A 27,875-nucleotide genomic window follows, 5' to 3' on the forward strand; every position below is an offset into this window, starting at 1 on the left:
TTTTTGCTGTTGAGGTTGCATAAAAAAGTTGGACCGAATTAAACCAACACATCCTCCAAACTTTTATTTATTTTTTGATTAGCACGCCTCTTTGGGACGCAGAGACGAGAGGATTCAAGTATTTAAATTCAGTATTCAGACTTGGGGTGCATTCCAATACTTATACTGTCTTATTTCTAGCGGGGATGTCCCTGAATCTGAATCTGTTATTAAAACAGATGTTTTTTCTATCCAAAGCTGCTTGTTGTTATTCGTGGGAAAAAAGGCGTGATTGACACGTCTGTTTGTCAGCCAGACAAGAACATGGATACATTAATTATATGCCCATATTGAATCAATTTGTTGCTTTGAAGGCACACAAACAGCACTACCAGTGAATATTAGGTTAGAAAATACAACATTTGGCAGATTTAAAGAGACTTCTGGTATAGATAAAGCTCACTTCTATCTGAATACAGAAACAGAGACGGATCATTTTTTAATTTTTCTGTGTGGCTGGAACACATTTCTGTAAAATTAAGTTTTTTCCCCTTTTGTCTTCTGGGTTATATAACTTTCTTTACATTCATGCAACAACATTACTGCAGAACTCATATTCTGACAGCACTGGTTGTCCTGAAAATAAAAGATGGATATAACTTTATTCTGCATGAAAGGGTTGAGGAAAAACATACATTTTACACAAAATGCCAAATTTTTAAATGCCAATTGTGACGTATGAAACCTTGTAAGACTTCCAACAAATCAACACTGCAAAAGATTTCATGGTAAATAATTTGAACCCTTAATGAGAATACGTTATCTCTATGGTTGTCTCCTGCATCCGGTCATATTTTACAGTTTGCAAACCAACTTTCTGCCCCCAGATCTTGCTTTGTGTTTTTTTTAAAGCCTAACCATGTTCTTATTTCCCAACTTTAGGGAAGTGGTTTTGATGCCTAACCTTAATGAATCCTCTTGAGGTCCATCAGTGACCTATTTAAGTTGGTAACAGAAATAAATGCCTAATGTTTTTGTGAAAAATGGACATGTTATACATGGTTAGATTCCCCACAATTAAATTATTTAGTTAATTTTATGACAAACACGAGCACTGTCCTAAAGTTTAATAAATTGAAACCACTATTCAGCATTAACTGTGTTTAAAAAAGGGATCGAGATGTGTGAAATTTCGTAGGACATCCAACACTGTCCAGCACTGCAAAAGATTTCTTTGGAAATAATTTGAACCCTTAATGAGAATAAATTGCCTCCTGCATCCGGTTGCATTTTACGGTTTGTAAAACAACATGTTTTTCTGGCTTTTCTGACCAATTTTACAAAATTTTAAGACATTTTCTGACCCCAACATCCTCTGTGAAACATTTACACATTATGTTATGATGCAGTATTTTGTCCCCATACTGCATGCATGTTCATATGTATGAGAGCACCTGCAGTCAGAGCTAATAAAACAATTTAAAAACGCAGCGGGGTTCAGACCCTCAAAATATCCGTGCACGTCCCTGCGTGCACATTTTATGCTGCGCAGCCCCGGCCATCTGCTGCCGGTCAAAGGGACAGAGGCACTGAAGGAATTTAGTGTGTTGAATTTCACGAATAACAGAGCATCTTATTTGGATTCTGCCATTGTATGTGTGTATTCAGACGAGGCCAAGTGGAGCGATGAAGTTTGCCATTGTCGCCCAGTGTGGGTGTTTTCAGACTCTCTGGCATGATCTGTGAGTTAGTGTTCTCTGTGTTACTGCCCAGTGTGCCCACTGTCTTTCCCACAATGCTCCATTCAGCCCTGGGCCTCTCTCTCTCTCTCTCTCTCTCTCTCTCTCTCTCTCTCTCTGCTCACACACTCTCAGACTAAGCTGCCACCCATTTTGTGCCTCTGGCTAATCATCATCATCATCATCATCATCATTGTCGGGCTGCAAACCAAATTTTCAGTTGTGGCATAAAATAGCTGTGATGTCATCTTTGTTATCCTTTTTTTTGGGCCTTGTTTTCATCCTTCATTTCCTCTCTTCCTCTTTCTCTCTACCCTCTCTCCCCTCTCTCAATCTCTCTCTCTTTCTCTTTCTTTCTGTCTCTCTGAGCTCCCAAACACAAAAGACAGAGAGGCCACGACAGGACCCCAGTGTATGCTGGTAGTCTAGGAGACAAGGAGACAGTGTTGGGTCTTTAAACTGCCTCAGAGGGGTGTGTGGAGTTAGGGGGAGTTGGCCTTATTTACATGGGAAGAAGAGGACAAGAGGGAGAGAGAAGGGTTTGAAATACAACTTTTTTGATCAGCTTATAGCACTCTTCTTCTTCTTCTTCTTCTTCTTCTTCTTCTTCTTCTTCTTCTTCTTCTTCTTCAGCTAAAAATCATTCCGCCGCTCGCTTGGTCATCAAATATTTACCGAGCAGAGGGAATCTGGAGCGGTTCATTATGTGGAGAATGCTGTGCATACATAGTAATGTAAATCAACCTGTCTTTTCCTCTCCCTTTATCTCTCTCTCTCTCTCACATACACACACGCACTTTGATTGTAAGCGCTGGGAGCTCTGGGCCCCAGTGTTGGCAATGCTGAAGAGCTGACTGCAGAATACATTACCAGATGCTTGAAGAGTGTTTCATACTGAGGGGTGGGAGAAGTATTCAGATCCTTTACTGAAGTAAATGTACTAATTACTCCACTGCAAGTAAAAGTCCTGCATTCAAAACTTACTTCAGTAAAAATGCAAAAGTTCCAGAAAATGTAGTTCAAAGTAGAAGTACTAGTTATGCAGAATGCACCGACTCAGATTGTTTATATATTCTAAATATATTATTAGATTATTTGTATTGGTGTATTTATGTAAACAGCATTTAAGGGTTAATTTTAACAACTTAATATACTGTCATGTAGTTTAATTATCATGTTTTTTTATGTTAAATCTCAACATGAAAAGTAGCTAAAGCTGGCAGCTTAGTATTAAAAGTAGAAGTACTCATTATGCAGAATGTCTAGATCCAAATAAATTATTGAATTATTATCAACAATGCATTTATATAAGCTGCATTTAAATGTTGTTAGGGTTAATTTTGACTGCTTAATATGTTATTTTTATGTGGTTAAATCATTTTAAATTGATCATGTTAAAGCTCGACCTGAAAAAAGCTGTCAGTTAAGTGTAGTGGAGTAAAAAGTACAATATTTGCTTGTAAAATGTAATGTAGGAGTTTAAAGTACCTTAAAATTGTGCTTAAGTACAGTACTTGACTAAATGTACTTAGTTACATCCCCCTGCTGTTCACACCAGACTGTGAGAGAGAAAAAACAGCACAAAACTTGAGTGAAAACAGGAAAAACAGAGAGAAGAGTACACACCCATCCACATGCACCCCCACCCATTTATATCCACATACACTCTTCTCTCTCTTTGCTATCTGCACTCTTCCTGTCCAGAGGATTGTCAGCAGTGGTCACATTATGTCCTCTCTCTCTCTCTCTCTCTCTCTCTCTCTCTCTCTCTCTCTCTGTGATCAGGGGGTTGGGGTTGCGGCCGGCAGAGCAGGCTCAACTCCAAGCCTGAAGTTCAATATCACCCCTCAACTCCACAATGAAAGCAGGAAGGGCAGGGAGAGGACGAATGAGCCACCCACTGCTGCATTCACCACGGAGAAAAAAAAAGAAGAATTTGCGTGTGAAACCTTCAGCGGAGGAGGAAGTATTCAGATCCTTTACTCAAGTAAAAGTACAAATAATTTACTGTGGAAATACGCAGTTCAAAATCCTGCACTGATAATGTTTCTTAGGTAAAAAATAAAATAAAAAAAAAGAAATATGTAAGAAAATGCAGTTTAATGGTTAAGAGTTCTTAAAGCAGCAAGAACATTTTAAAAAAAAATCTAATAATTACAAAGAGAAAACAGGTAACTTTCACATTTTAGAGGCTGTATTTTTTTGGTCTTTTTTCCTATAATTGCATTTTATAATTATTTAATTTAATTTATTTTACAACTTGTTTTATTTTTACAACTTTATGCTACTGTTTTATTGCTTTATTGCTTTATTATTTTTATTTTATTTATTTACTTTAATTTACTTTAATTGATCTTGGTTATTAAGAAACTCATTCTATTGAATTCTCAACTTACTACAAGTAATTTCTATTTAATATAAAACCAATAAAAAATGTATTAAAAAAAAAAGAAACTGTCATTCTGATTTGCACAGAGATGTTTGACAGTAAACTTGATTTGATTTGCTTAATTTCATATCAAGTAATTGATGAGCTGATAAATGTTTCAGCTGTTCTCTTATGTAGTATAATTTATAATAAAACATATTTTATAAACAGCTTCTATTCAGTAATGTTTATTTATAAAGGTACTAAAGCTGTCAGATTAATTTACAAGAAGAAAAATTCAATGTTTCCAGAGGTGGAATGTAACTAACACATTTATTCAAGTACTTTTTTTTTGAGAATTTTGAGTTATTTCTATTTTACTTGAGTTTTTTTTTTTTTAAATGTATTTAATCATTTCTGCATTTTTCTAAATAGAAACACATGTCATAGTTCCAGCTTCACAAAGACTTCTTGATTTTCCTTTTAATTATATATATATATATATATATATATATATATATATATATATATATATATATATATATATATATATATATATATATATATATATATATATTGTAAGAGTTTTTTAAAAATGTTATGAACCAAACAATCAACTGATTAATTGAGGAAATAATCCTACAACAATAAAATACTGCTTTTTACATGAATGCATTAGTAATATAATCTAATATTATATTCTAATAATATATAATATTGAGTGCTCTTAATAGCTTTACCACATTTCCCTGACTAAACTCACACTTTGACACTTTGACTCAAGTGACAGTTTCAGTTCTACTTGTAACAGAGTATTTTCAAAGTGTGATATTAGTACTTTTACTTTAGTATAGGAGATGAATACTTCCTCCACCACAGGATATTTCACTCTGGGGTTGTAGTGGAGTAGAAGTACATGCCCTGTTACAAAAACAGTTGGAACACTGTGAAAAACATAATAAAAGCAGAATGCAGTGATTTGCAAGTCTTTTGAGGCCTACATTCAACTGAATACATTATAAAAAACAAGATATCTAATGCTCAAACTGGGAAAATACTGCCAACATATGCACTCATTTTGATTTTGATGCATTCTGTTGTTATTCAAACAGCGTCCCAACTTTTTCAGAGCGGCATGAAGAGAAAAAACTGCAAAAAAGTTCAAATACTTAGTTACAATCCACCACTGAAACCTTGAGTGTTTAGTTTAAATGGAACTTTAAGTGTCAAGGGAAGATGTATTTATCTAATAACCCTCTTTAAGAATTAATAAGAGAAAGAGAGACTTATTAAAACAAATGTAGCTACCATGACACATGTTTTAGCGGCGTGTTTTCAGAGGCTTCAGGGACAGACTGTGATCCTGTGTAATATTTACTCTGCAGATGTTTGAGGGCGAGCTTGCACAATCAATTTCCCTTTAATTCCCCAGCCATCTCCAAACCTGAACCCCTCCTCCTCCTCCCCTTCTTCTTCTTCTCCTTTTTTTTGCTGTTATACATGTGCATGCCTCTGAGAAACCATGGTGAGCTGGGTGTGTTTTGTTCTCTCTTATTACACACATCGACGTGTCTACTTAAATCGCAGGAGTGCACGGAGAACAAGAGACGGAGCGCAGAAAAGGAGAAGTGGTGGAAAAAACATGTTGTGGCCTTTTCCCTGCATTTTGTCTCGAGTATCTGCAGGATCCCCCCCAACCCTCCCCACCACCACCTCTTCTTAGAGTGTTTGGTGATTAGTATGCAGAAAGGAAGCTGATTTGCATAATTAAGAGCTACAGAGAAAAAGCAACAAAGTTTGTTAGTTTAAACAACTATGAGTTTAATAGTGTACAAAGAGTTATTCCTGCTCACTTTAAAAGTTAAAAGTTCATCACATACGTTTCTTTTTCATCTTTTTTTTTAGACACACATGTATTGTTTTTAAAGGAATCCAAAGCAGAGACAGATACAATTAAAGTGGTTAATAATCACAGAAGTGGTAACAGTTAGTAACCTACACTTGAAGAGTAGATTAATGTGGTACTACACTGTTAATTGTCACACTCAGAGTATACAAAAGGCACAGAGGGCAAGCAACGTTGATCTCAAAGGCTCAAGTTAATACATGAGAGACTCCAGTATATCAGGACAGTGATCACCAATAGTGACACATGAAGGATCGTTAATGCTCATCAAATTACTCTCCATAATAAGGCATGATCTTCTTATCTGAAAAGGTCATTTAATGTTATTTTCACGTACAAAATAGAATATAAAAATACATTATAAACTTGTTACAGATGTTACGGCTCCATGATTTCTTTCTTTTTTTATGTCAAGGCATCACTTGGTTTGTGTGTATAACATGCAGAAATATAGATATGGACGACTTCCAACAAAACAAACAAACAAACAAACAAAAAAAAAAGGTAACACTGTTCTCTCGAGGCATCCGAACCTCATACATAAACATTTCAGACATGTAGCTGCTGCTTCAATGCTGCATTGCACCTCCAATTCAAATGAGCCACTTTTTTTACGTGTTTTTTGGCACTAAAATCTGACTTGAGGAGGGTTGTGGATGTAAAGCCATAAAATGTAGATGATGAGAATTAATCTGCATAAACCCAAAGGACATAATTTGATGCTGGGCACAAACCCCAAAGATGTCGCAGCAAAAAAGATTTAGGTGTAACATTGTTCCATCGCTCTCAAATAAATAAAGGCACTGTTGTTCGAGCTCGTACAATACTGTAGTGTGAAAAAGGCAAAGGCATCGTTGTGTAGGTCCTTTCCATTCAGACAGAAGAAATGCAACCTTCCCTTTGTGTGTGTGTGTGTTCCTGTGCTTTACAGACTTGGCATTTATTCTGCATATATCCACTCAGTATTGGGATACTTTACCTATTAAAAACAACTCAAGAGACACTTTGGCATTTCAGTTTCCAGTTTGTTTTTGTTCCTCACTGAGCACCTGTTGCTTTAAACTGGCATTTTACCTTTTTCCCCCCTTCATTCAAATGTGTTAAAGAGAGAAATGTGTCATTTTTACAGGAAATGAGGCACAGAGTAAAAAAAGCTAGTGACATTTAAAACTCATCATGGGAACCACATGTTGGAGTTACATCTCAAGGGGAAACATGGTAATATGTGGACATTCTAACACTGATTATGATGCGTAAATTAATTGATGTATGCTGGCCCAGAAAAGACTTATCCCTCTAAAGAATGTGTGGAAAATTGAAAAGGAAACTTCAGGATTTTTTCAACCTTGAGACCAAGTTCCCATGTTCTTGTGGCCAAGTGATTCATGGGGACAAACCTTTTTGAAATTGCTACAGTATCAAGCGAGAGCCAGTGTTGCAAATTTGCTGATTTTATCACTAGATTTAGTGACTTTTCAGACCATTGTTCAAAAAGAAAGAAACATATTATTGTGTAAATCATTCCCAAGCAGGATTCTCAAGAGTCCACAGCTTTTCTGCCAGCAGCACAGACTCTTTACCTCCTCTCTTGTGCCGAGCCGGCCTCTAAGCTTCATACAAATCATGCACGATGGCGTCACCAAAATGCAAATCAGCGTATGACATAATCTGGTTGACTTTTGGAGCCAGTGCCAGCTACTTTTATTGATAAAGACTTTGACGGGAGCGCTGCAACAAAGCAGGCTGCAATGTAATTGTTCTTGTAATTGTGTGCCATTAATATACTTCCACAAAAAGTTCTCCAATTGTTATTATAAGTGTCTGACAACATGAAAAGGACCATTTTTCTTTACTTCTCGCTCTTGTTGCCTCTTTGATTTTGTCAAAATCTGCTAAATATTCAGCAATGACATTGAAAATGTAAGATATCCTACAAAATAACGGTTGCTGTTATAAACATGTTGGTACGGTTTTGATACTGACCTACTTATGTTTGGGCAACAAAATCACTTGTTGAGTCAGGAAATAATAGCTGGGTTCGGCTTAAAATTACTGAACTACTGAACGTAGTTACTGTACATCAGTGACCCAGAACAACGTTCTCCCGTGTTAAAGTCCTGGGTTTTCTTGGTCTGTATGCTACATAAACTGACTAAATTTTGTGAGATAGCTACGCAATTCAGTGCATTACTTTTCGTAGGAGTTCCAACCTGTCTGACAAGTCACCAAGCAAGATTTCAGAACAAACAAACGTCCTTGTATCGCAAATTTGAAAAGATTTAGAGAAAATCAGCGAAAAAAATTAATGCTTGTTTCCATCCTCTATGGTTATATTATTACTATTAGGAATTGGTTGATCAAGATAGGCAGTAGGTCGCACCGTTTCTTCTGTTGGAAATCCATTAAATCATTGCAGAAGAAGAGGGTGGACAAGATGACGTAACTAGAAATGTGTCAGTTGAATCTCAAATGGTAAAAAAAACAAAGTAGAAACTTGATTGGAAATTTGGTATTCCATTTTTTACCCAATTATTAATGCAAAGAGGTTACATCAGATCTGTAAGGAGTGATGAGCAGACAGTTTAAGGCTGCTGTCGAACATGGCGAGTGACCATTGCTATGTGGGTTTTGGGTGAGGCTGCGACTTCCCGGGTCAAAGTTAGCCATGGTTGAACACAACGTGAAACGAAAATGCAAATTAGTTTTGCAGCTGTGAGCAAATGTTTCAGTTGCCCCTTTGCCCGTGTAAAAAGGATGTGAACGGGGAATATTCGACAATGTGGGGCCGCAGCTTTTAATGTGTTGCTATTTTCCGTTTCCTTAGCAGAGCGGAGGCTTTATGTACGTCATCATTTATTCGCAAAAAATCTGTTTCAATTGCACTTTGCAGTTTTTTTTTTTACATTTATTGGCACACTAACTTTTCCACTTCAGCAAAGCATAAAAACATTTTTGCGATAGTTCAAGATGTTTTTGAATTTTCTGCTTTCCCACTCAGGTTTTTTTAAGCCTAAATTGAAAATGGATGGATGGAAACGGACCTTATGTTATTGTCAGACACAATAGGAGCTGTGGCAATTCCAGGCACTTTTAGTGGATGTACATCTCTCGTTCAGTACTGGACCAATTTCAAAACCTGTTCTCCATTAGTCACTTCAACACAAAAATGTGGGAAAACTGGGTCCAGTATGAAAAATACCAAAGTTTCCCTTTTTAAGAAGAGGTGCCCGATGAAGACAGATGCTTGAAAATATCAACATATCTCGTTTAGTTTTTAGTGTTTATGAAAGGTTTCTGTGCCGGATAAGTACCATTATTATCAGTGTAGTTACCATGTTATTAATAGAGTCATTATTATTATTGCATCACATGGACTGAGGGCAGCTCAGTGAGACAGTTGGCACAGCCAGGGATTGGTTTAGGAGCCCTTCACCAGTACAGTCTACTGGTTATGCACGGCAACAGCTGTTACAGATTGGGAATTCTACTGGTTATAGAACATTCTCAGACTGGCTTTGGACTTTTGGAAGGAAGGCACGTTTGGTAAAGTTTAGGTTAGGACTTGGTGATGGGTGGGTCCTGAGGTTTATTCCCATGATCGCTGTCGTCTGGTTGGCTGGTTAGACAGAAGCAGCCGGGGTTGTTCCCAATGTGCTGGTCTGGTTGGCTGAGCTGGGGGAGTGGCGGGGCCGTGGGCCAATGAGCACGCCAGCAGGCAGAGATGGGTGGGTCATCAGTGGGCGGAAAGGTCAGAAGGTCAAGGGGTCATGGGTTAGTTGCCGTGGCAGCTAGAGTTAGACAGACAGAGACGGACAGACGTGGAAAGGAAACAAAAAGGGCACATAAAAGGGGACATAAAAAGAAAAAAAGATAGAAGAGAGATTAGTGTCAGCTAGTGGCGTCAGGATGACAACAAGGCAGATCTACTGCAGTCACACAGCATGAGGGGCGCTACAGAAGAGCCGCACAACACCTTCATGAGCCCGGCATAACCATTCAGGAGGACTCACATCAACCACCGGGTGGTGACATAAGGAATGGCTGGTTAGCGATGCTCACATGTGCTCATGAAGGTGTTTGCAGGGTTAGGTTTTTAGGAGGTGCCCCTCCTGTCGTGTGACCGCTGCTATAGTGATACTACTCATGCTAGCTGGGCTACGACTAGCACAGACAGACAGTGAAACCATGAACAGAGAGGGAGACAGCATGGTTTCATGTGGGTGAGAGAGTGACCTTTATGTCCAAGGAAAAGTGTCTGGGCCTCAGAAATACTTTCGCTTACTGACAAGTGGAGCTATTGTTTAGCAGCAGGCGTAAGATCTGGATGATTAACAGTTGTGATTAACTGATTATGGTTTGATCTATTTGCTATGAAGTATTAGAAGAGCACTTAATGACTACAGTAAGCAGAGAGGCACCATAAGAGATAGCGATGAGAGGTTAAGAGATGGTGATTTTAGAGAAACAACTTAACAATAGACAGACTAGCTACAAGAATTTAGAGGCTTTGGTTTTCTTTAGAGATTTTTTTCAATAGTCATCTTTATTGCCTTTTAGTGTTTTTTTGTCCATCGTGTACAACAAGAGCACCACCTGCTCACACACACACACACATATATTGTAGCTAGCTAGTCCATTTCTATTGCATAAAACAGTCACGAGGCCTGTGAATTGAGAAGGTCACGTCATCTTAAATAGACAGAGCAAAACACTGCCTTCATTGCCACCGACAATCCGCGGTGACTAAAACAGTAGTAGCTACACACCTTGAATAAAAGTTTGAAGTTTACATGGAGACACTTCATCTATAAAAAGCATATCGTAAAAATAAAAATTTACAAACTAAAAAAAAAAAAAAATACTACAAGTATTTCCAAAGCGATCTTGTTCCATAAGCTTCATATAAGCACTTTAAAATCCCTATATACAAATTTATTTTGCAGCTAAATACATGGTAACAGCACCACTCTGGCTAGGAAATATATGAAAGATGTAAACAGCCCCAATGATAAAGTCCAGTGGGCGACTGATAAGACCACAAACAACAGTATTTCATATACAAAAGAGCTTGTAACACAGACCTCAGTAGTTATCACACGCTGTGTTTTAGTAGTAAAGACCAAAGATCATATTGAATTGAATGACCTTCTGAGGAAAGACAATCACTGTAACTTTAAGTGTCATATAGTCATTGGGCACAACACAGGATTTAATTAATTATAATAATAATAAAAAAAAACATTTGTGGAAATCTACTGGAATGAATGGGTATAAATAAAACTTCCCACAGTTATTCGTAGGGTCAAAAGTAGTAGTGGAGAGGATAAAAACAACAACAACAACAACAACAAAAAAAGAAGTTACTGAGAGATGGACTCCAAATCCAAAGAGTCACAAGGACCGAGTCACATGAACGGAGCGATCCATTCTAATTGAGAGGGTCCCGGCCTGCAAGCCGTCCAGTTTATCTACCAGGCAAGTAAAAGATAACCGCTGCAGCTGTCACCCCTCACATGGTTCCTCCCAATCTGCTCACTTATTTCACTTTCACTGCAACAAATACCGTTTCACATTTTACACTGAAGCTGCTTCAGCGTGTGACCTTTTCGCCTGATACATTTTTTTATTTAGGCATGCCGTATTACAGACGCACGTAAACTGAAATTGGTCCATTGGTCTGCATGCACGCACGCACACACACTCACACATACACGTACACATACACATAAAGTGGCTGGTGAGCTAACTAACCTCTGTCTGGGGTCACTACCCTTTGGTAAGGATGGATTCTCTTGTCGTGGCGTCGTACCTTAGTGGTCATGGCACCTGCTAACAGCCATTGACATCGCCAAAACAGAACACAGAAGGTTACTCATCAGAAAGACATCAAACAGTCCACTGGCACCAACATCAGTGAAACCAGGAATTTACAAGTGTTCAAGGCTGAGGGTGAAAATAAGTCAAAACATCTAATAAGAGACAGAATTATTGTTGTTTTGTGGTCTTCTGTTCTCTAAAGAAAATATTAATCCAAACCACTAATTTCTCACTAAGCTTCACTAGTAGATTCAACATCGGCTGTAAGCAAAGTCACTCTATAGCTCTGTGATTAAAAATAAGCTTTATATTAAATCACAAACAGCGGCGCTAAAATATCTATGGCTTCACTAAAAATGTGTTAAAATTACAAGCAGAAGCTGAACTATTAAAAAAAGTTAAGTAGCTGTCACACCACAACACTAGTCTGCTAATACAAAGAGGAAATTAACAGGAATGGACACTTGACTACAGAATGACTGTCGAGGAATCTGTCATCCTAACGTATGAGCAAACTTTGAGTGTTTGCTCTGTGGGACAAGTATGTAGGGAAGGAGGGGATGGGGGGAGGGGGGGTCTCTGCAAGCCAGTCCGTGTGTGTGCTAGGAAGAGTTGCTATCGCTTAGCCTTTGGTTGGGAAAGCCATACCTGCAAAAACACAGGAAGAAGGGACTGTTAGCCCACCAATGAGCTTCTGCATTTATCAATATATATATCGGGATGTATTACAAGAGCTGGATATGACTGCCAATTTGTCCCAGTGGCCGACGGCGGTACTGCAACAGAAAAACGGTTGCGTTCATGTCGTTATAAATAAAGCTTCGGGCTTCTTTTGAGTTTAGCTTTTTTTTTTTTTTAAAGCATCTTGTAAAGAAATTTATCAGCTTTGCTCTGAGACAGAAGTCGTGTTTCCATCAACAAATTTCTTTGCACATTTTGAAGATTCGCATTACAAAAGCTTGATGGAAACACCAAAATCTGATAAAACTCTCGAAAATAAGCATAAAAGTTTTTACGCTCGCTTGAGGCGTTTTTTTTTTGTCTTTTTGAAAAATAGTTATTGCGTTAAACGGGAGATGGAAACATTTAACTCAAGTGACTGTTTACGCTCTGCCAGTCAGGACGAGCTGACATGAAAGAACAATTATAAGTTGCTCAATTTAATTTAATTCCTAAAGACTTCTCTCCATTTTGTCTAGGCCAAAGTTTTCAGATCAGCAACCTCTTTTTTGTTTAACCTACAGCAGTACATTAGACTGCCATCTTCTGAACAAAGTACATTTATGCAGCTTTGTTTATTCGGTCTAAAGCAGTTGATGGAAACGTCCCCAATTCGTATTTTACTTAATACGACATTCCAAGTTTACTTCGACTTTAATGGAAACATGGCTAGTAACTACCCTCTTAAACGTTGTAGTCTGTTTGTACAGAAGTCTATGAGAAAACAGACAACTTATCTCTTGATTTATTTGCTCAGTAAATATTTTCCATACAAGTTTATGGTCTCAATGTCTAGTTTTACGGTCTCTACAATACAGCATGAAGAGTAAAATAGATAACAAAGCGAGGTGTGCTTTAGGGCGTGGTTTTCTTGTGTTGTCGGTACCATCAGGATAGAGGTGTAGCAAAGTTTATCAACGGCACACCTGAAACTTTGACCCTTTCACGTTGTGTTTTTTACTGCATGACTGTTAACTGTAAACATTTTGGTTGCCTAAAAATTTCTTGTTGAGCATTTGATTTGACTAAAAAGCACGTTAACGAGTCGTCGTTTTGTTTTACCTCTACGTGTGGCTAAGCTGAACATAAACACACAGTCCTTACCTTACTTAAAGCAAGACTCAAACTTGACAAAGCCAGGTTCAAGTCTCGACCACAACGAGTGAAAAACATTTTCCCCATAAACTTCTATTATAAAACGTCCATAAAACTGTAAACGAGGCCAATTATGAGCGTTTGTATTGTGAATTTTTAGACCTTTTCTAGGTTTTATATTTGTGTATTTCTTTCGGTGAGCGACTTCCATTGGAGTCCATTATCCAGTTCTCATAATACATCCATTGCCCATGTAAGAAATAACGAACGTTTGATTTCCAAATACCTAATACTCCAGTCGAGTCAATCGGGTATTCCAATATGGAGGGCGTGAGTGTGTAGGGATACTCGTACGGCGTGTAGATTATTCCAGATTCAGGCCCTTGCTGCACCAGCGCTGGGTGCGGATTGCCTCCCTGCACGAGGGCGGAGCTCTGGATCTGACGAATCAGAGGCATGATGGTCGGTGTGGAGACAGGGGCGGGGTTGCGCAGTGAGGGAGGCAGGACGGGCGTCTGGGCTGTGATGATCCGAGGCGCCTGAGGGGTCCCTAGAGGGAAACCGGCGGTGGCTGTGCGACACACGAACATACAATAATGCAAGTATGCACACACCCACACGCGGGCACACACAGAGTGTACACACGTACAATAGACAGGGAAGAAGAAGAGAGGACAAACAGTCTATTTAACAGCAGAAACAGAGGCATTGTTCATATATACAGTAGACTCCTGTACCGAGACCCCTCCTCTGTCACCCACCAACCCTCCTCCACATGTTAACTATGATGTCATCCTTACGCGTCTTGACATTGGCGTCTCTGTAGGTCCCATTGAGAATGGCCAGCTCCATCAACTGCATTTTCTTCAGGTTGTCCTCCCCCTCAGCCTACAGCAGGGCAGAGAAGCACAATCAGCTTACTTAGCGAGGGCAGTCATTCAGCCATCTGATCAGTGAATGAATTAACTTTTGTGGGAGTCTGGTTCAAAAAGTCAGCAAATGTTACAGTTTGCTGAAACCAATTATGATGCAAGGGCGGAGAAAAGTCTGTTTTTTTTCTTTGTTTGCGCTTGTTTTCTATAACAATAACACTAGCTGAGTTTCTATTGTAAGTAAACTGTTGAAATGTTGCAAGAAAGACAAACTAATGAAGGTGCGTTTCCATCAACTGGCATGGAATAAACATAGTTTGTCAGAAGTTGGTGCTTTAGACGACACATGGTTGTTATCCCCAATTAAACACAGTAGAACGAGCAGTGGTTGTAAACCAGAAACAAAACAAGTCGTCTTGGCCATCCAACACCATGGAAGTGTTAAGAAGCCTTGATCGAGTGTTGGAGGCAGGGCCCTGTTAATTCCTATGAAAGTTGCTCAGTAGTCCAGTGATCTGGCGACATGTCCAGGGTGTACCCTACCTCCAACCCAATGTCAGCTGGGATTGGCTTCAGCAGCCCAGAACCCCTCGTTAGGATAAACAGTTATAGATAATGAATGAATGAATGAAGTTGCTGAAGTTGAAGCCAAAAAAGTTTTATCTCCGTGTCCAAAATCATAGATATTCCAAAATGGGAAGTACACTAGAAAAAGATGTCTAACTTCTGGCTTAGCCCTCAGCTAATTAGAACGGGAGTAAAATTATTTAAACATGTGGCTCTCCCATATGTTACCGAATTAATCAAATTTTTGATAGTGAAACTTTGGGGTTTTGACACTAGAAAACAGCTGGAAACAGCTGATTAGTCAAGTCATTTTTTTCGGCAAATGTAAAAACCAGCTAGCCTGGACACCAGACTAATCTGCCCCCGGCTACGCTCAAGTTTAATTTGTTCTTGTCACTCTACCAATCAGACAGACTTTCAGCCAACCTGGCTCTGACAGAGCCAGAACTGTTTGGTTTGATAGGATGAATGACGTCAAGCACAGATGACAAAATCGAATTGCCAGTCTTCAAATATCAATATCAAATATCAATCAAGATTCTGATTTCTTGCCTCAAATGTTTTCAGAATCACATTGTTGTGACCGTTTAGCTGTAATTTGAGAAAGTTGTTGACCAGGCTGTCATGTTTTTCCTGCTTAAAAATGGACCAATCACTATGACGTGTTTCGTTGTTCTGATTGGTTGTAGGTCAATTCTGCAGCATTTTGGTGTTGAAATTTGAAAACGAACTGAGAGGATCCAGACTTATATGCATTTGTGAATGAGTCTGGTGTTGCCAGGCTAAAAACCATCATAGAGCATAAAAAGCTTATTTTGTGCGATTAAGTAGTTTATATATAGAATTTTGAATTTCCATTCAGCTATTCATTGCAATACTTCAAAATGTCCAAAAAAAATAAGCGACTGGAAACACGGCAATTGTCTGAAGTGTGGCTGATGTAAATCACACAGGACATATTTAACTTCTTAGCTCCAGTTACAACTCGGTGAAAAGCTTGACTGATTTGCAGTTGGAGAGAAAGGTCGGCTGGGTTAAGCTAACACATGTCATTAACTTTACCCTCCACACACACATTCACAAACAGAGATTAACAGGTGTTCAGCTCCTGATTGCCTAGAACCACTTCTTACATCCTTTAACTTTAAGGATTGGCTGATACCGTGCTGTGATAGGAGCGGAAGTGAAGACTGATTGCCGCAATAGAAGTCCCCCTGCTGGTCTTTTCAGTGTGTTCCTATTGTTGCAAATAATGCAGAGGCAAAAAAAGAAAGGAGCCTTGTGATTTTTAAAATATGTGCTATTGTGCCTGCATGACAAATTTTTTGAGAGTCCCCCATGTGTCTGTATGTGCAGTGTGTTTCATATTTGTCATCATGTTTGTGCACACGTTTGTGCAGGCATGTGTGCCTGCAGGGGGGATGTAGGTGGGCTGGAGAATGTGAGAAATGTTGAGGAGCGCAATCAAAATGTCCTCTTGTGTGAACGACAAAAAAAACAGGGGGGAAAAGGAATACTGTAGCCAGTAGTTGGGAATGAAGTGAGTTGTGAACGAGTGAAAGGAGTGATGGAGTGGGGAGAACAAGTGAACAGACTCTCCATTCATTCCCTCAGCCTTTCAAACAACCCGGGGTTACCATGGAAACCCCTTTATGCGTGTTCCCTAATTACCCTAACCCCTTACACATACTCTCTCATACACACAGAGACACACACACACACACACACACACACACACACAAAAACACAAAAAAGACACAAACACACACAGTTTTTGGACTGACAATCCCCTTCCCCCTTCCATGCATACCAACACAGTGAACTCTCATCCAGTCACACACAGTTTTTCCATCAGTCCAGACCATAATATGTGACACTGAAGGAGTTCGGACTGATACTCACAGCTGGCACGAGAAGTTTCTTGACCTCGTTGATGGCCCGCTGGAGTTTGATCTTGGCCCGGTTGTGTGTGTCCTCCACTGTGATCAGGACGTGGAGGTCCTCGCTGAGGTGCTCCCAGTTGGGCTTCCCTCGGTTCATCTCCTCCTGAAACACAACAACATCTTTAAAAGCTCTGTTTGAATGCAGCACACAAGCTCGGTCCATTACTGGCACAGAGGCAACAGGATTTCACTTTTCTTCTTGTTTGGCTCAGGTTTTGGATCGGCGTCAAACTGCACACAAACATGCTCAAGGCTCAAGGTCATGTGATGCAGCTTTGAAAGCGTTATCACAGAACAACCATGTTGGTCTTCAGTGGTTACACAAGTTTATTGTTGCTTTTTATTTAAGGCACTCCCCAATATCATACCATTCTTTGATTTTTATCTATTCCTTTTTTTTCTCTCTTACTCAGAGCTCATCAAAACATGAAGTGCTGAATAGAAAGTCAATTAATTGAAATTCTGATTTTGATTCAATAAGACTGAAGAACAATATTCAGTAAAAACACTGAATATTGACCTTGTTGCAGGTCGAAACAGGTGCACATTGGTACTTGCTTGCAATTGTCTGTTTTGTATAACTTTGTGCACCAAAGTAATTACAAAGATACCAAACACACGCTGGATTAGCTGCTTTTCCCTATTTTAGATGATCATATTATATATATTGATATATTATAGCCACTATTACTTTTGGGACTCGGTCACCCAATCACTTCGGTTCAGGCAAAAATATCTTTTTTTTTATTTTTAATGGCTTGTGATGAAATTGTATTGAGACATTCATGGTTCCCAGATGATCAACTGTCACAACTCGTCATCCTAAACTTTTGCTCTAGCACTTCAAACCCAAACACAGTTGTTTTAGAATAAATTCTATACATTAGAAGTGTTGCTTATGACCTCTTCAGATTTGTTATCCATCCACCTTGGAAGAAGGCATGCCAGGAACTCCGGCTCTGTTTCTCCAGCATTTCAACTCGCTAAAGTAAGTTGTGACGATGGTAAATATTAGCTCAAAGCAACAATATGCTGTTTTAGGGGAAAAAAAATACTTTGCTTTCTTGCTGAGAGTTAAATGAGAAGATCAAAACCACTTTTCCGTCTGGTGAGCTGAGCTTAACATAGAGTTTGGCTCTGTCTAGTGCTTACAAGTTCCACCTAATAGCATCTCCAGAGCTCAAATGTTAACAAATTATATTTTTTTGTTCAATCTGTTGTGTTTTGTGTGAGGTTTAGCTTTAAGGATGCTTCTCCAAAACTCTGTGTCGGATGGTCAAAAAGCTTTAAAGGGCCACTCCCCCAAACACCTCTCCAACATCACTCATTAGGCGTGGCTGTGTCCAACCATTTCTGTAACTTTAGAAAAAAACGACAATTCGACATTTACAACCACTTCATGCTTTGGTTGGCCAGCTTAGTGGAGGTGAGAATTTAAGCTAGGTTTGAAATTCTCTCTCTAGTCTATTTTCATCACTTTTTATGTGCACAAACAAGGACAACACTATGAAGTCTTCCAGGAGAGACTTTCTGAATGATCCACATATTTAAAAAACAAGCCACCTCTTTCTTTGACAGCCCATTTTTCACTCTGCCTTTGAATGTGGTCGTTGGACCAACAGTAAACACTTTTAATTTCCATCACGGTTGGACAATATGTTGTATGAACTCGTTCTGTTTGAGCATAACCTGACCTTTTTGAGCTGGAACCATTTCTTGGCTGGATGCAGAGACTTCCTAGCCAGGCCAGCTGTTTCCCCTGATTCTAGTCTTTATGCTAAGCTAAACTAAGCATCTCATGATAAAAGCGTCATATCAATCTTCTCGTCTAACTCTTAAAAGGAAAACAAATACACATCTTTCCCAAAATGTAGAGCAATTCCTTGAAGTACAGCTTTACATTGTATAGCCTGATCTATCAGTTTAAGAATCTTACTCTATTGAAAACAACTTTAGGTTTGAGCCCTCGTTGAGACTGAAATGATGAAGTCTTCTGTGTCAGTATTGCGTGCTGGGAATTGTATCCTCTGTGGATGTTTTGTCAAGTGAGATGTATCATTTTGAAAAACACCAAAAGTCAACATCTTTCTCCCTTCTTCCCCGCTGCCTCCCACTGTGTCACTGTTTTCCTTCCTCTCTATCTCTGTGTGTTTCTCTCCCTCTCTGAGGGGCGTGCGGGGTTGGGAATGTTCTGGAGAGAGAGAGAGAGGGAGAGAGAGAGAGAGAGAGAGAGAGGGAGAGATACAGAGAGAGAGAGAGAGAGAGAGAGAGAGAGAGAGAAAGAGAGAGGGGAGGGGGAGGAATGCTGGACTTGCTCCACCTGCCGTTTGGAAAGCTTGAGCCGACTCCGTCCAACAGCAGACACCAGGGGAGAGGAAGGAGGAACAGATGGACCAAACACCAGGACAGAAAAACTGACAGCCCAAAACTCATTTTGAGAGAATAAAGATAGATAGATGGATGGATGGATAGATGGACGGATAGATGGACAGACAGACAGACAGGCAGATAGATAGATAGATAGATAGATAGATAGAGTCGGGAAATGTAATGAAGACTATTTAAGCTTTTTGTAACATGGTTGTTTTGTGTCTGGTATAATCTGGTAGATTGTATTTTACCAAAATGCTTTGCAAAGAAAGAAGGTATTTTGCTGCTGAAAGGACCACAAGCTAAAGCAGTTTTTTTTTTGCAAGTTTCAGTTACATTGACTTCACATCACCGCTGCAAAGCAAATCATGAATATTTAACATTTCTGATTGTATCATTCTGAATCTGCAGGTGCGTCAAAAGCTGCTACAAGTCCTAGCAAAACACATCTGAACATCATGTCCTCAGTGTTTTGTTGTTGATGAGTGGTTTTGCATCTCAAAATCAGATACATTCAAAGCACATCGAGAATGTAACTTTGGCAGTAATTGAAGTACACATAATGAGCAGTTTGACAGAGTACCGTCTTAACCAAAGCTTCTGCAAGTTGTCTTCTTAGAAATACTTATTCTTTTATACCACTCTACAGTTAATATGAAGCTGCAGACAGATTATCTTAATTTAGCTAAGCATAAAGACTGGAACCAAGAGACATCGGCTAGCTTTGCTGTGTCTGAACACAATCCACTGACTTGCAACTCTAAAGCCCACTAGTCAACATTATAGCTTGTTTGTTTTTGTCTGCACCAAAACTGCGGTGTAAAAAATACACAAGAGATTTTATTAGCTCAAGACAGAGCTAGGCTAGCTGTTTTCACTTCGGTTTCCCGTCTTTATGCTAAGCTAAGCAGCTGCTGGGTGTTGCCTTATATTTGGCATAGATAAAGAGATTGACACCTCTCTCATTATGTCTGCACAGTCAATATGAAGCTATAGCCAGAGTTACTGCAGTTTAAGGACTACCTGGCTCTGTCTGAAGCAACCAAATATGCCTACCAGCTCCTTTGAAGCTTTATGTCTCATTTGTTTATATGTGCATTAGGGGTGTGCCATATCGTATCGTTCATGATAATATCGGTATATTTTTTTATGGTTAAAAAAATGCATATCATGATATTGGCAACATTCCTACTTCTTGATGTAGTGGCATAAGGTTGACACTTACACAACTGAATATACCGAGCTGTCCTCCAAACACACTGCTGCATTATGCCGTTCGTTAGCCACGAGCTAACATTAGCTAAGAATTAAAGTTGTTTTAATCACAAAAAGCTACTTACTCTCTGTCACTAAACACATGCAGCTTTCAAAATAAAAGCACAGTGTCTTAACAGAATCCACCACAGAACTTACAAGAAGACTGTCAAAATAAGATGCCTTAAATAAAACATACAAGAACCTTTATTATCCTTTACAAAATGTCATTAAAATATGCCCCCGGAACCCCTAAATGGTTATTTTTATTATTTTCTCATACTCAAGAGTCAAGAGTAAATTTTTTTGTATTTGGCAACTGTTGAGATTTGCACTTCAAACTACATTTTAGATTTTTATTTATTTATACAGACTAACAAAAATCATATTTTCTATATATTTTTAAGTATTTGGTAATATCGTCAAGAATATCGTTATCGCAAAAATATCCTGAAATATCGTGATATTCTTTTAGGGCCATATCGCCCACCCCTAATGTGCATAAAAATTGTAGTGTGAAGACGATACATGGTTTAATGGGGGTTATGTGTGAGATTTTTTTCAAGGCTGGGTGACCTCCTTGAGTTTCCGTTTACGACTGGACTCTGAAGATTTTGTTACATTTGGAGGGAGCCAGGCTAGCTGTTTCCCCTTGTTTACAGTCTTTATGCTAAGCTAAGCTAACTCTTTTCTTGCTCTGACTTCATATTTTTAGCCTACAAACTCAACTATTCCGGGAGTGAACGTGTGTGTTTTTGTGAGCGTATTTCTCGGCGAGTATACCTTCTTCTTGTCTCTCATGGAGCCCTTTCCTCGCACCATAATCTTGCAGCCAGTCTCTGCCTCCAGTTGTTTGGCCGTCAGTCCACGCGGGCCGAGGATCCTCCCTACAAAGTTAAACTACACAAAAGAGCAAAGGAGACACATTGATAATAAAACAGGCCTGAAGGGAGACAAGACACATATCACATCACAGACTGTCGTTTTACAATGTGTGTGTGTTTGCATGTGCTGCGCGTGTGTGTTGGTGCATCTGTGATGTGTTACTAACAGAGACAAAAATAGCTCATTATATGGGTGCTGGCTGGTGCTGGTGGCATAACAGGACTGCGCCGTTCTCTTAACCTTATCTGTCACTAAGACTGAGTGATTAACTAGACAGCTGCCCCTCTGTGTGTGTGTGTGTGTGTGTTTCTTTGCCACTATCCCTCTGTCTCTCTCTCATTTGTCTCTCACTTGTCCAGCCTCTTCCTACTTTCCAATGAAGTTTAACCTAATGTTCACTTGCATTGCGACATATTCCTCAACGATGACCCTCACATTTCCAGATAGAGGAACTGCTCTCTCTAAATTTAACCTTGATCTCAACCGTTTTCCAGTGTGTGTGTGTGTGTGTGTGTGTCCTGTTAGCCTTCTGTCATGTGAGTGAGGACAGCCTGTCATTGTATTCGGTGATTGGCGAGCTGATGCGTGGAGAAAATCATGTGAGCCATTCAATCTGGATAACTCATATTGAAGTGCTTAACTGTACTTGGCGGGAGCAGGGAGGTACCACCCTCTTCAATGCGGTGCACTTGTCTTTTTATTTGGGGAAAAGACTTAATCCACCCTTTTAAGCTCCTATAAATATTTATGTTGTAAACTTATGGCTGGAAATCATGTTGCAGTGAGGGAATATTGGCTTTTTGAGTAAACAAATGTAAATCTTAAAGTATTACTGTAAATTATCCTATTGGAAACACTGGCCAAGGTTCATTATTGATCTATTTTAAGTGTAGATTACATCATTGGGTGTGAGCAGAGATGATCTCAGAATGAAATCGGCTTTTAGATAAAATGTAAAGCTGTTAATAAAAGTCTTGCTGACCCTCTGGCATCCCTTCTGTAACCACGAGGAGATAAAGTGACCTGACAAAGTAAACAGAAACTCTTCTGCAAAGGTCAAAGGTCAGGGATGTGTCCACTCACGTCAGGGTACTCTTTGACAGGCACATAGAGCTTCTCCTGCAGCTGAGCCACGGGGCCGATAGCTTCGGGGAGCTCCTCCATGTCCCGCCCGTTAAACATGCCGCCGTTCACCGTGTCATTGTACATGTCCTTGCGTACCCTGCCGATTTCTGGGAGACACAGACAAGAAAGAGGGAGTAAATTTAACATCCATGAAAGTGTCAATGAGCAACCGCGAGTGTCACGTTTCCTCGGGACCGTCCGTTTCTCGGCGCGATGACTCACTGTCACCAGAATTACAGGAGGCTCTGAGTGTGACAGCAGCGAGACAGGCAGACAGACAGACAGTGAGGCAGTCACAAGCATTCTGCACCACAATGTAGAATCTAACCACTGAATGCTTTGCAATCAGGCCTCCTCTGTTCCTGACGATTTCTCTCTTTCTATTTCTTTCTCCAACAGTGATTAACACACACACACACACACACACACACACACACACACTGCCCTCCCCCCTTTTTCCTAAATACTACAAAGAAAAAAACACCATACATGTCAATGAGGGTCACAGCGGCCTACTCTTCCCACCAGTGTTTATGAAGTTCCAGCTCAGGTCAGGGCAGTTACTCAACAACCACACACCAAGCAAGAGGGCTGCAACTAGTCATTGTTTTCAAACCATTTCCACAATAATCAATATCCTTCTGGTCTATGAAATGCCCAAAAACATGAAAAACAAATAAAAAATAGTGAAAAAACACCGGTCCTTTTTAACGGCTTCGAATGACTTATTTTGTCTGATCACCAATCCAAAACTCATGTTCAGGTAAAACGATATTAAACCACACATTGTATATAACAAGTGGACATGGTCACCACGATGTGACTCATTGGTTTGTGGACCACCACTTTAAAGCCTCGAGTTTGGCATTTTGGGCGTCACCATTTTGTTTTTGGGGGGCCTGAAGTAACTATATTTGGGCAAGAGGGTGGAGCTAAGTTATTAGCCCCGGGTGGAATGATCACAATAAAAAAAAAATATTTTGTGAATTTGATTGAGTAGTACAGTCCTATATTGATTTCCTGATTTATTTTTGAATAGCCACAAACATTATAACACCAGCACTGTGCGGTGTGGTCCCTCTCTTCCTATCCAATTAATGTCTGTTTTTGTCAGAGCCGATTTTTCCGCAGCAGTTTCTGGTTTATCCGGCAGCATAGCATTATTCTGGCCACAGCCCACAAATAACAGTTAAAATCAAGTAGAATTTGTTTTAATTCACAGAAACTTCTTCTCATTTGCTGTATCTTGCGGAGTTTTAAAGCATATTTTGATTATAGTTGGGATAATACCATGAATCCCAATTTTTTATTATTATTTATATTTTTATTTTGGCCAGGATCATACTGTTACAATTATAGGTGGCCAACTCCTTAGAGTGTCTTTTAGTACAATCAAATGCTGAACAAGACACTTTTAGACAACCAAAATGTTACAATAAACTATTGTAAACTGAAAACACACTGTGAAAGGTCAAAGTTCTAAGACGACACACAAAAATTTCAATCACAAGGTAGCCACGCCCGAAAGCATGCCTTGTTTTACTGCCTATTTTACTATTAATGGGACCTTATGTTACAAAATGAACATCATGCTGTATTGAAGAAGACTTGAAACTAGCAACTGAGACTATAAACTCAATAGGAAAATGTTTACTGAGGTAATAAATCAATTGAGAAGTAGGATTATTTTCTCATAGATTTCTATACAATCAGACTTATTTTTGCAACCCCCTGCTGGCCATTAGAAAGAATGTAGGTTAAAAGGACTTGGAGGGTGTCACTTGTATAAATCACAGAAAAGGCATACTGGAGAACAGAATTGTTGGCATTTTTTTTGCATAAAAATAATGTAAACGGTCAATTTTTTACCTTGTGTTTGCTGCAAAAGCATCATCATAAATCAGACTATGTTTGTCTGCCTGTCTGCTTGTTTAGTGTTGTCTCAATGACCGATGCTAGCCTCTGATGCCTTTGTAATGACACGCTAGCACAATAATAACTGACTACTGCGCTACACAAACACATACGCAACAGACATCCAGCTTGAACTCACTCACACACTCACACACACACACACACACACACACACACACACACACACACACTCACACACACACACACACACACATGGCAGACTAACTGCCTCGAGGCACAAATATCATCTGACCTAAGCAGGCTGACAGGCATGTCTCCCTGCTCTGAGAGTGATAAGTCTGACCATAATAACTACAGTAGGACGCTATAATTACAGCCACAGCTACAGTGACAATGATGATCCTCTAATAACCTATTCTGACCTGTTACAGACCAAAAGTGACAATTAAAAACAGACACAAACAAATCTGCACAGCCAAGCAGGACTTATGTCACACTTCAGTTAGAGCAGGGAAGAAAATGAGAAGTGAAAGAAGAACAAGAGAGCCGAAAGAGAGAGAGATAAAGTGGGGAGCTGTAGCAGGCCATATCTTAACACTTCAACCTGTCATTGGTTTATATATAGACCGGACACCACCGTAGTGTTTCCAAATATGCCACAAACACGCACTCTGTGTGACTGGCAGGCTTTCTTATTACCCCGCACAAACTTTCTGGTGCTCTGGCCTTGTCCACATTACTCAGGCAGAAGATACAGCCAGGCTGAAAATGAGCACGGTACAATGCCTTTCATTCTAACAGAGGGTGTCACATTATCATGGGTGAGGGATGAATGTGCTCGGCTGTCAGTCTTCAACATGAACAGGACTAGAGATGTTAAGATGACCTATTTGTCAGGCCGTAGAGGTCGTCTTGTATGAGAGCAACCTTGCTGCGTCATGAGACTTGTCAGTGAGCACAAAGTCAGGACGTCAGTGATCCTGATGTGCAACAACAACAGCAACGACACGCCTTGGTAGCTCGTAGGAACTGACATTCAAAGAAGACATTTTGAAATTAGGACGCCACTTTTTAAGAGTTTAAAGTTGACCCCGACCGATATGGGATACTTTAAACATTCAGAGCTTACGGATACGGTAGCCACTCTAGTGAATTTTTGAGCTTGAATAAAAATCTTTTCTATGTAGATTGTGCACGAACTTTTTACCATTATGACTATGTAGATGAACTCAGAAGGCTGCCTTCCTAGGCAAATAACTTTGTTCAAGAATATTAAACATTATTAAATATCATACGTACAATGTTTTACACTGTCAACCCATGCTAGAAATTAATACAGAGAAAAGAAAGAATATAAAAAAGCAAAAATAAATAGTTAAATAAACATCAGCCCTGCATGTTTTTGCTGGCAGAATTACTGACTATTAATTTTTTTTAAATAAAAACCAAAATAATGCTTCATGTTCATTATCAGTCGATTTAACACATTTAAATAAAGAACAAAAATAAATAAATAAATAAATAGCTAGAGAGTGCTGTTTGTTTGTTATCAGTCAACTGTTGACCATTTAAATAAAAAATAAAATAAAGCACTAAATAGTATTAGTACTGTATGTGTGGTATCAGTCATTGTTGAACACTGAAATAAAATAAAATATTAAAAAAAAGACTTAAAATACTGGATGTTTAGTATCAGTCAATTGGTGAACATTTAAATAAAACATAAATTAAAATAAAATAAAAATAACTAAATAAACATCAGTGTATGTTCAGTATCAGTCAATTTAAAATGATTAAAATACAAATAAAAAGCTTACCCAATTTGCATTGTTTTAAAAAAAAAAAAAATTAAAAAGTTTTCATATCAGTGCATATGGGTGAACATATACACTGATACCAATACATACCGATATATCTATGATAGACAAATATCGGTCGATAAAATCAGTTGGGCTCAGGTTTACAGCATAGGTTGCAATGACGTGATGCACATCTTTTGTTGTCATATTGAACTGCTTACTAATTATTTATTTATTTTAGGTTCAACAAGTGAAGAGCATTGATTAGTTGTACAGGCAGCATGTTAGCAGCAGTATCAAATCAAATATTTTACACAGTGACATGCTCTCGTTCCTGCTCAGGGATGGGCTGCAGCATTCACATAAGCCTGCGCATTAGGTCACTGGGAAAGACTAACAACTGTCTGTTTGTTCCCATCACCAACTGCCCGTGTATGTGTGTATGTGTGTGTGTGTGTGTGTGTGTGTGTGTGTGTGTGTGTGTGCAGGAGATCTGCTGCTCTCAACCAATTAAAATGTGACTTATGGTAAAGCTCACATCCTTTTTAACACTTTTATTTTTGAATTTACAACCACAGCTCTATGAGGGAATTCAGTAAAAATCAACATGAATACAAAGTTTAATCATTTATCATGAGCATCTTTCAGTGTGTGATGGGGTGACATTAGTTTCCCAGGAGCCACAGAGGAATTCAAGCTGTTAATTACTATTCAATAAAGTGACTCCATAACGCTCACTTTTATGATGACCATTAAACTCAACGTGTCTAGCCAAGAAAAAGATAACCTCCTATTTGGTGTGACAAGTGGTTAAAGTCTCCAGTTAAGGGGGCTAAAAAAAACCCAACCAGAATCCGACTTACCCTCATCCAGCAGCCGCTCCAGATGCGTAAAGATGCCGCTGAAGTTGGGCAGGGAGCTCATCACCTTCCTGTCGTTCATCAGCTGCATTAGGTAGTCCGGGTTGGACTTGGGTCTCTCCTTCACCTCTGTCTCCCCGACCATGGCTTTAACGATAAAGTGACCTAGATGGTTGAGAAACTTGTGGGGAAATTCACAAAAAAACAACACCCCGAGAAGCAGCGATGCGAGGACCCCAGGGGTTTCCACCGGCCGCGACCCGCCTGACCGCCTCTCTTCTTGTTATAGCTGCTTCAACCTCAAATCTCAAAGCTCCGGTTAAATCGACTGTCCTTCGGTCAACGTTTCGTCTGTGCGCCCTGTCTTCTTCCACACGGTTCCCCCTTCTTTCCGACTCTCTTCAGAGTTTGAAAAAGTTCCTTTATAGGGGGAGTTTGGCTGTTTTTGACACTTCAACGGACTCCACGCACTTCTTCAAAGGCTCAAAAATCTACCATCAACTGGTGTCCTCCGCCCCGGCTGCTCTGCTGGTGTCCGGCCCGGTGTGTCGGTATTCTGCAGCGGGGATCGACTCCCTATCATATGATTACAGTATAGCAGCAGCACGAGTGGGCTGTCAGGAGCGCGCCGCGCGTCGCCGCTATCACAGGGAGGGAGGGAGGAGGCTCGTGCTCGTCCCCTCAGCAGCCCCTGGCCTCAG

The 27,875-nt window shown here is 39.5% G+C and overlaps 1 protein-coding gene across 3 annotated transcripts; it reads right to left on the minus strand.

Annotated features, from left to right (window-relative positions):
* Window positions 1–5,882: 5,882 nt before the first annotated feature.
* Window positions 5,883–27,845, minus strand: qki2 (QKI, KH domain containing, RNA binding 2). 3 transcript variants are annotated; one of them, XR_009389418.1, is made up of 8 exons: window positions 27,178–27,839; window positions 22,599–22,747; window positions 21,414–21,530; window positions 16,966–17,109; window positions 14,425–14,512; window positions 13,911–14,195; window positions 11,744–12,481; window positions 5,883–9,780 (listed from the first exon to the last, which is right to left on the minus strand). XR_009389418.1 is itself a non-coding variant. In XM_059324379.1 (7 exons), exons 1-7 carry the CDS (start codon window positions 27,317–27,319, stop codon window positions 12,432–12,434), a joined length of 951 nt encoding a protein of 316 aa, XP_059180362.1. In that variant the 5' UTR covers window positions 27,320–27,845; the 3' UTR covers window positions 10,533–12,431. The 3 variants fall into 3 exon arrangements, 2 of the variants coding, with proteins under 2 accessions (XP_059180362.1, XP_059180361.1); XM_059324379.1 differs by lacking the exon at window positions 5,883–9,780 and having other exon boundaries at window positions 10,533–12,457; window positions 27,178–27,845; XM_059324378.1 differs by lacking the exon at window positions 5,883–9,780 and having other exon boundaries at window positions 10,533–12,481.
* Window positions 27,846–27,875: the final 30 nt, after the last annotated feature.

Source organism: Centropristis striata, chromosome 21, assembly GCF_030273125.1.
Source record: "Centropristis striata isolate RG_2023a ecotype Rhode Island chromosome 21, C.striata_1.0, whole genome shotgun sequence".
Taxonomy (NCBI): Eukaryota; Metazoa; Chordata; class Actinopteri; order Perciformes; family Serranidae; genus Centropristis; species Centropristis striata.

Excerpts from the sequence above, each read along its gene's own strand:
- qki2 (XM_059324378.1), bottom strand. The coding sequence starts at position 27,319 with ATGGTCGGGGAGACAGAGGTGAAGGAGAGACCCAAGTCCAACCCGGAC. Across the intron at positions 17,110-21,413 it reads CCATGAGAGACAAGAAGAAG|GAGGAGATGAACCGAGGGAA; the intron begins GTATACTCGCCG and ends GTTGTGTTTCAG. Across the intron at positions 12,482-13,910 it reads TGACTCGACTGGAGTATTAG|TCCCTTCTTCCTGTGTTTTT; the intron begins GTATTTGGAAAT and ends GTGGGCTAACAG.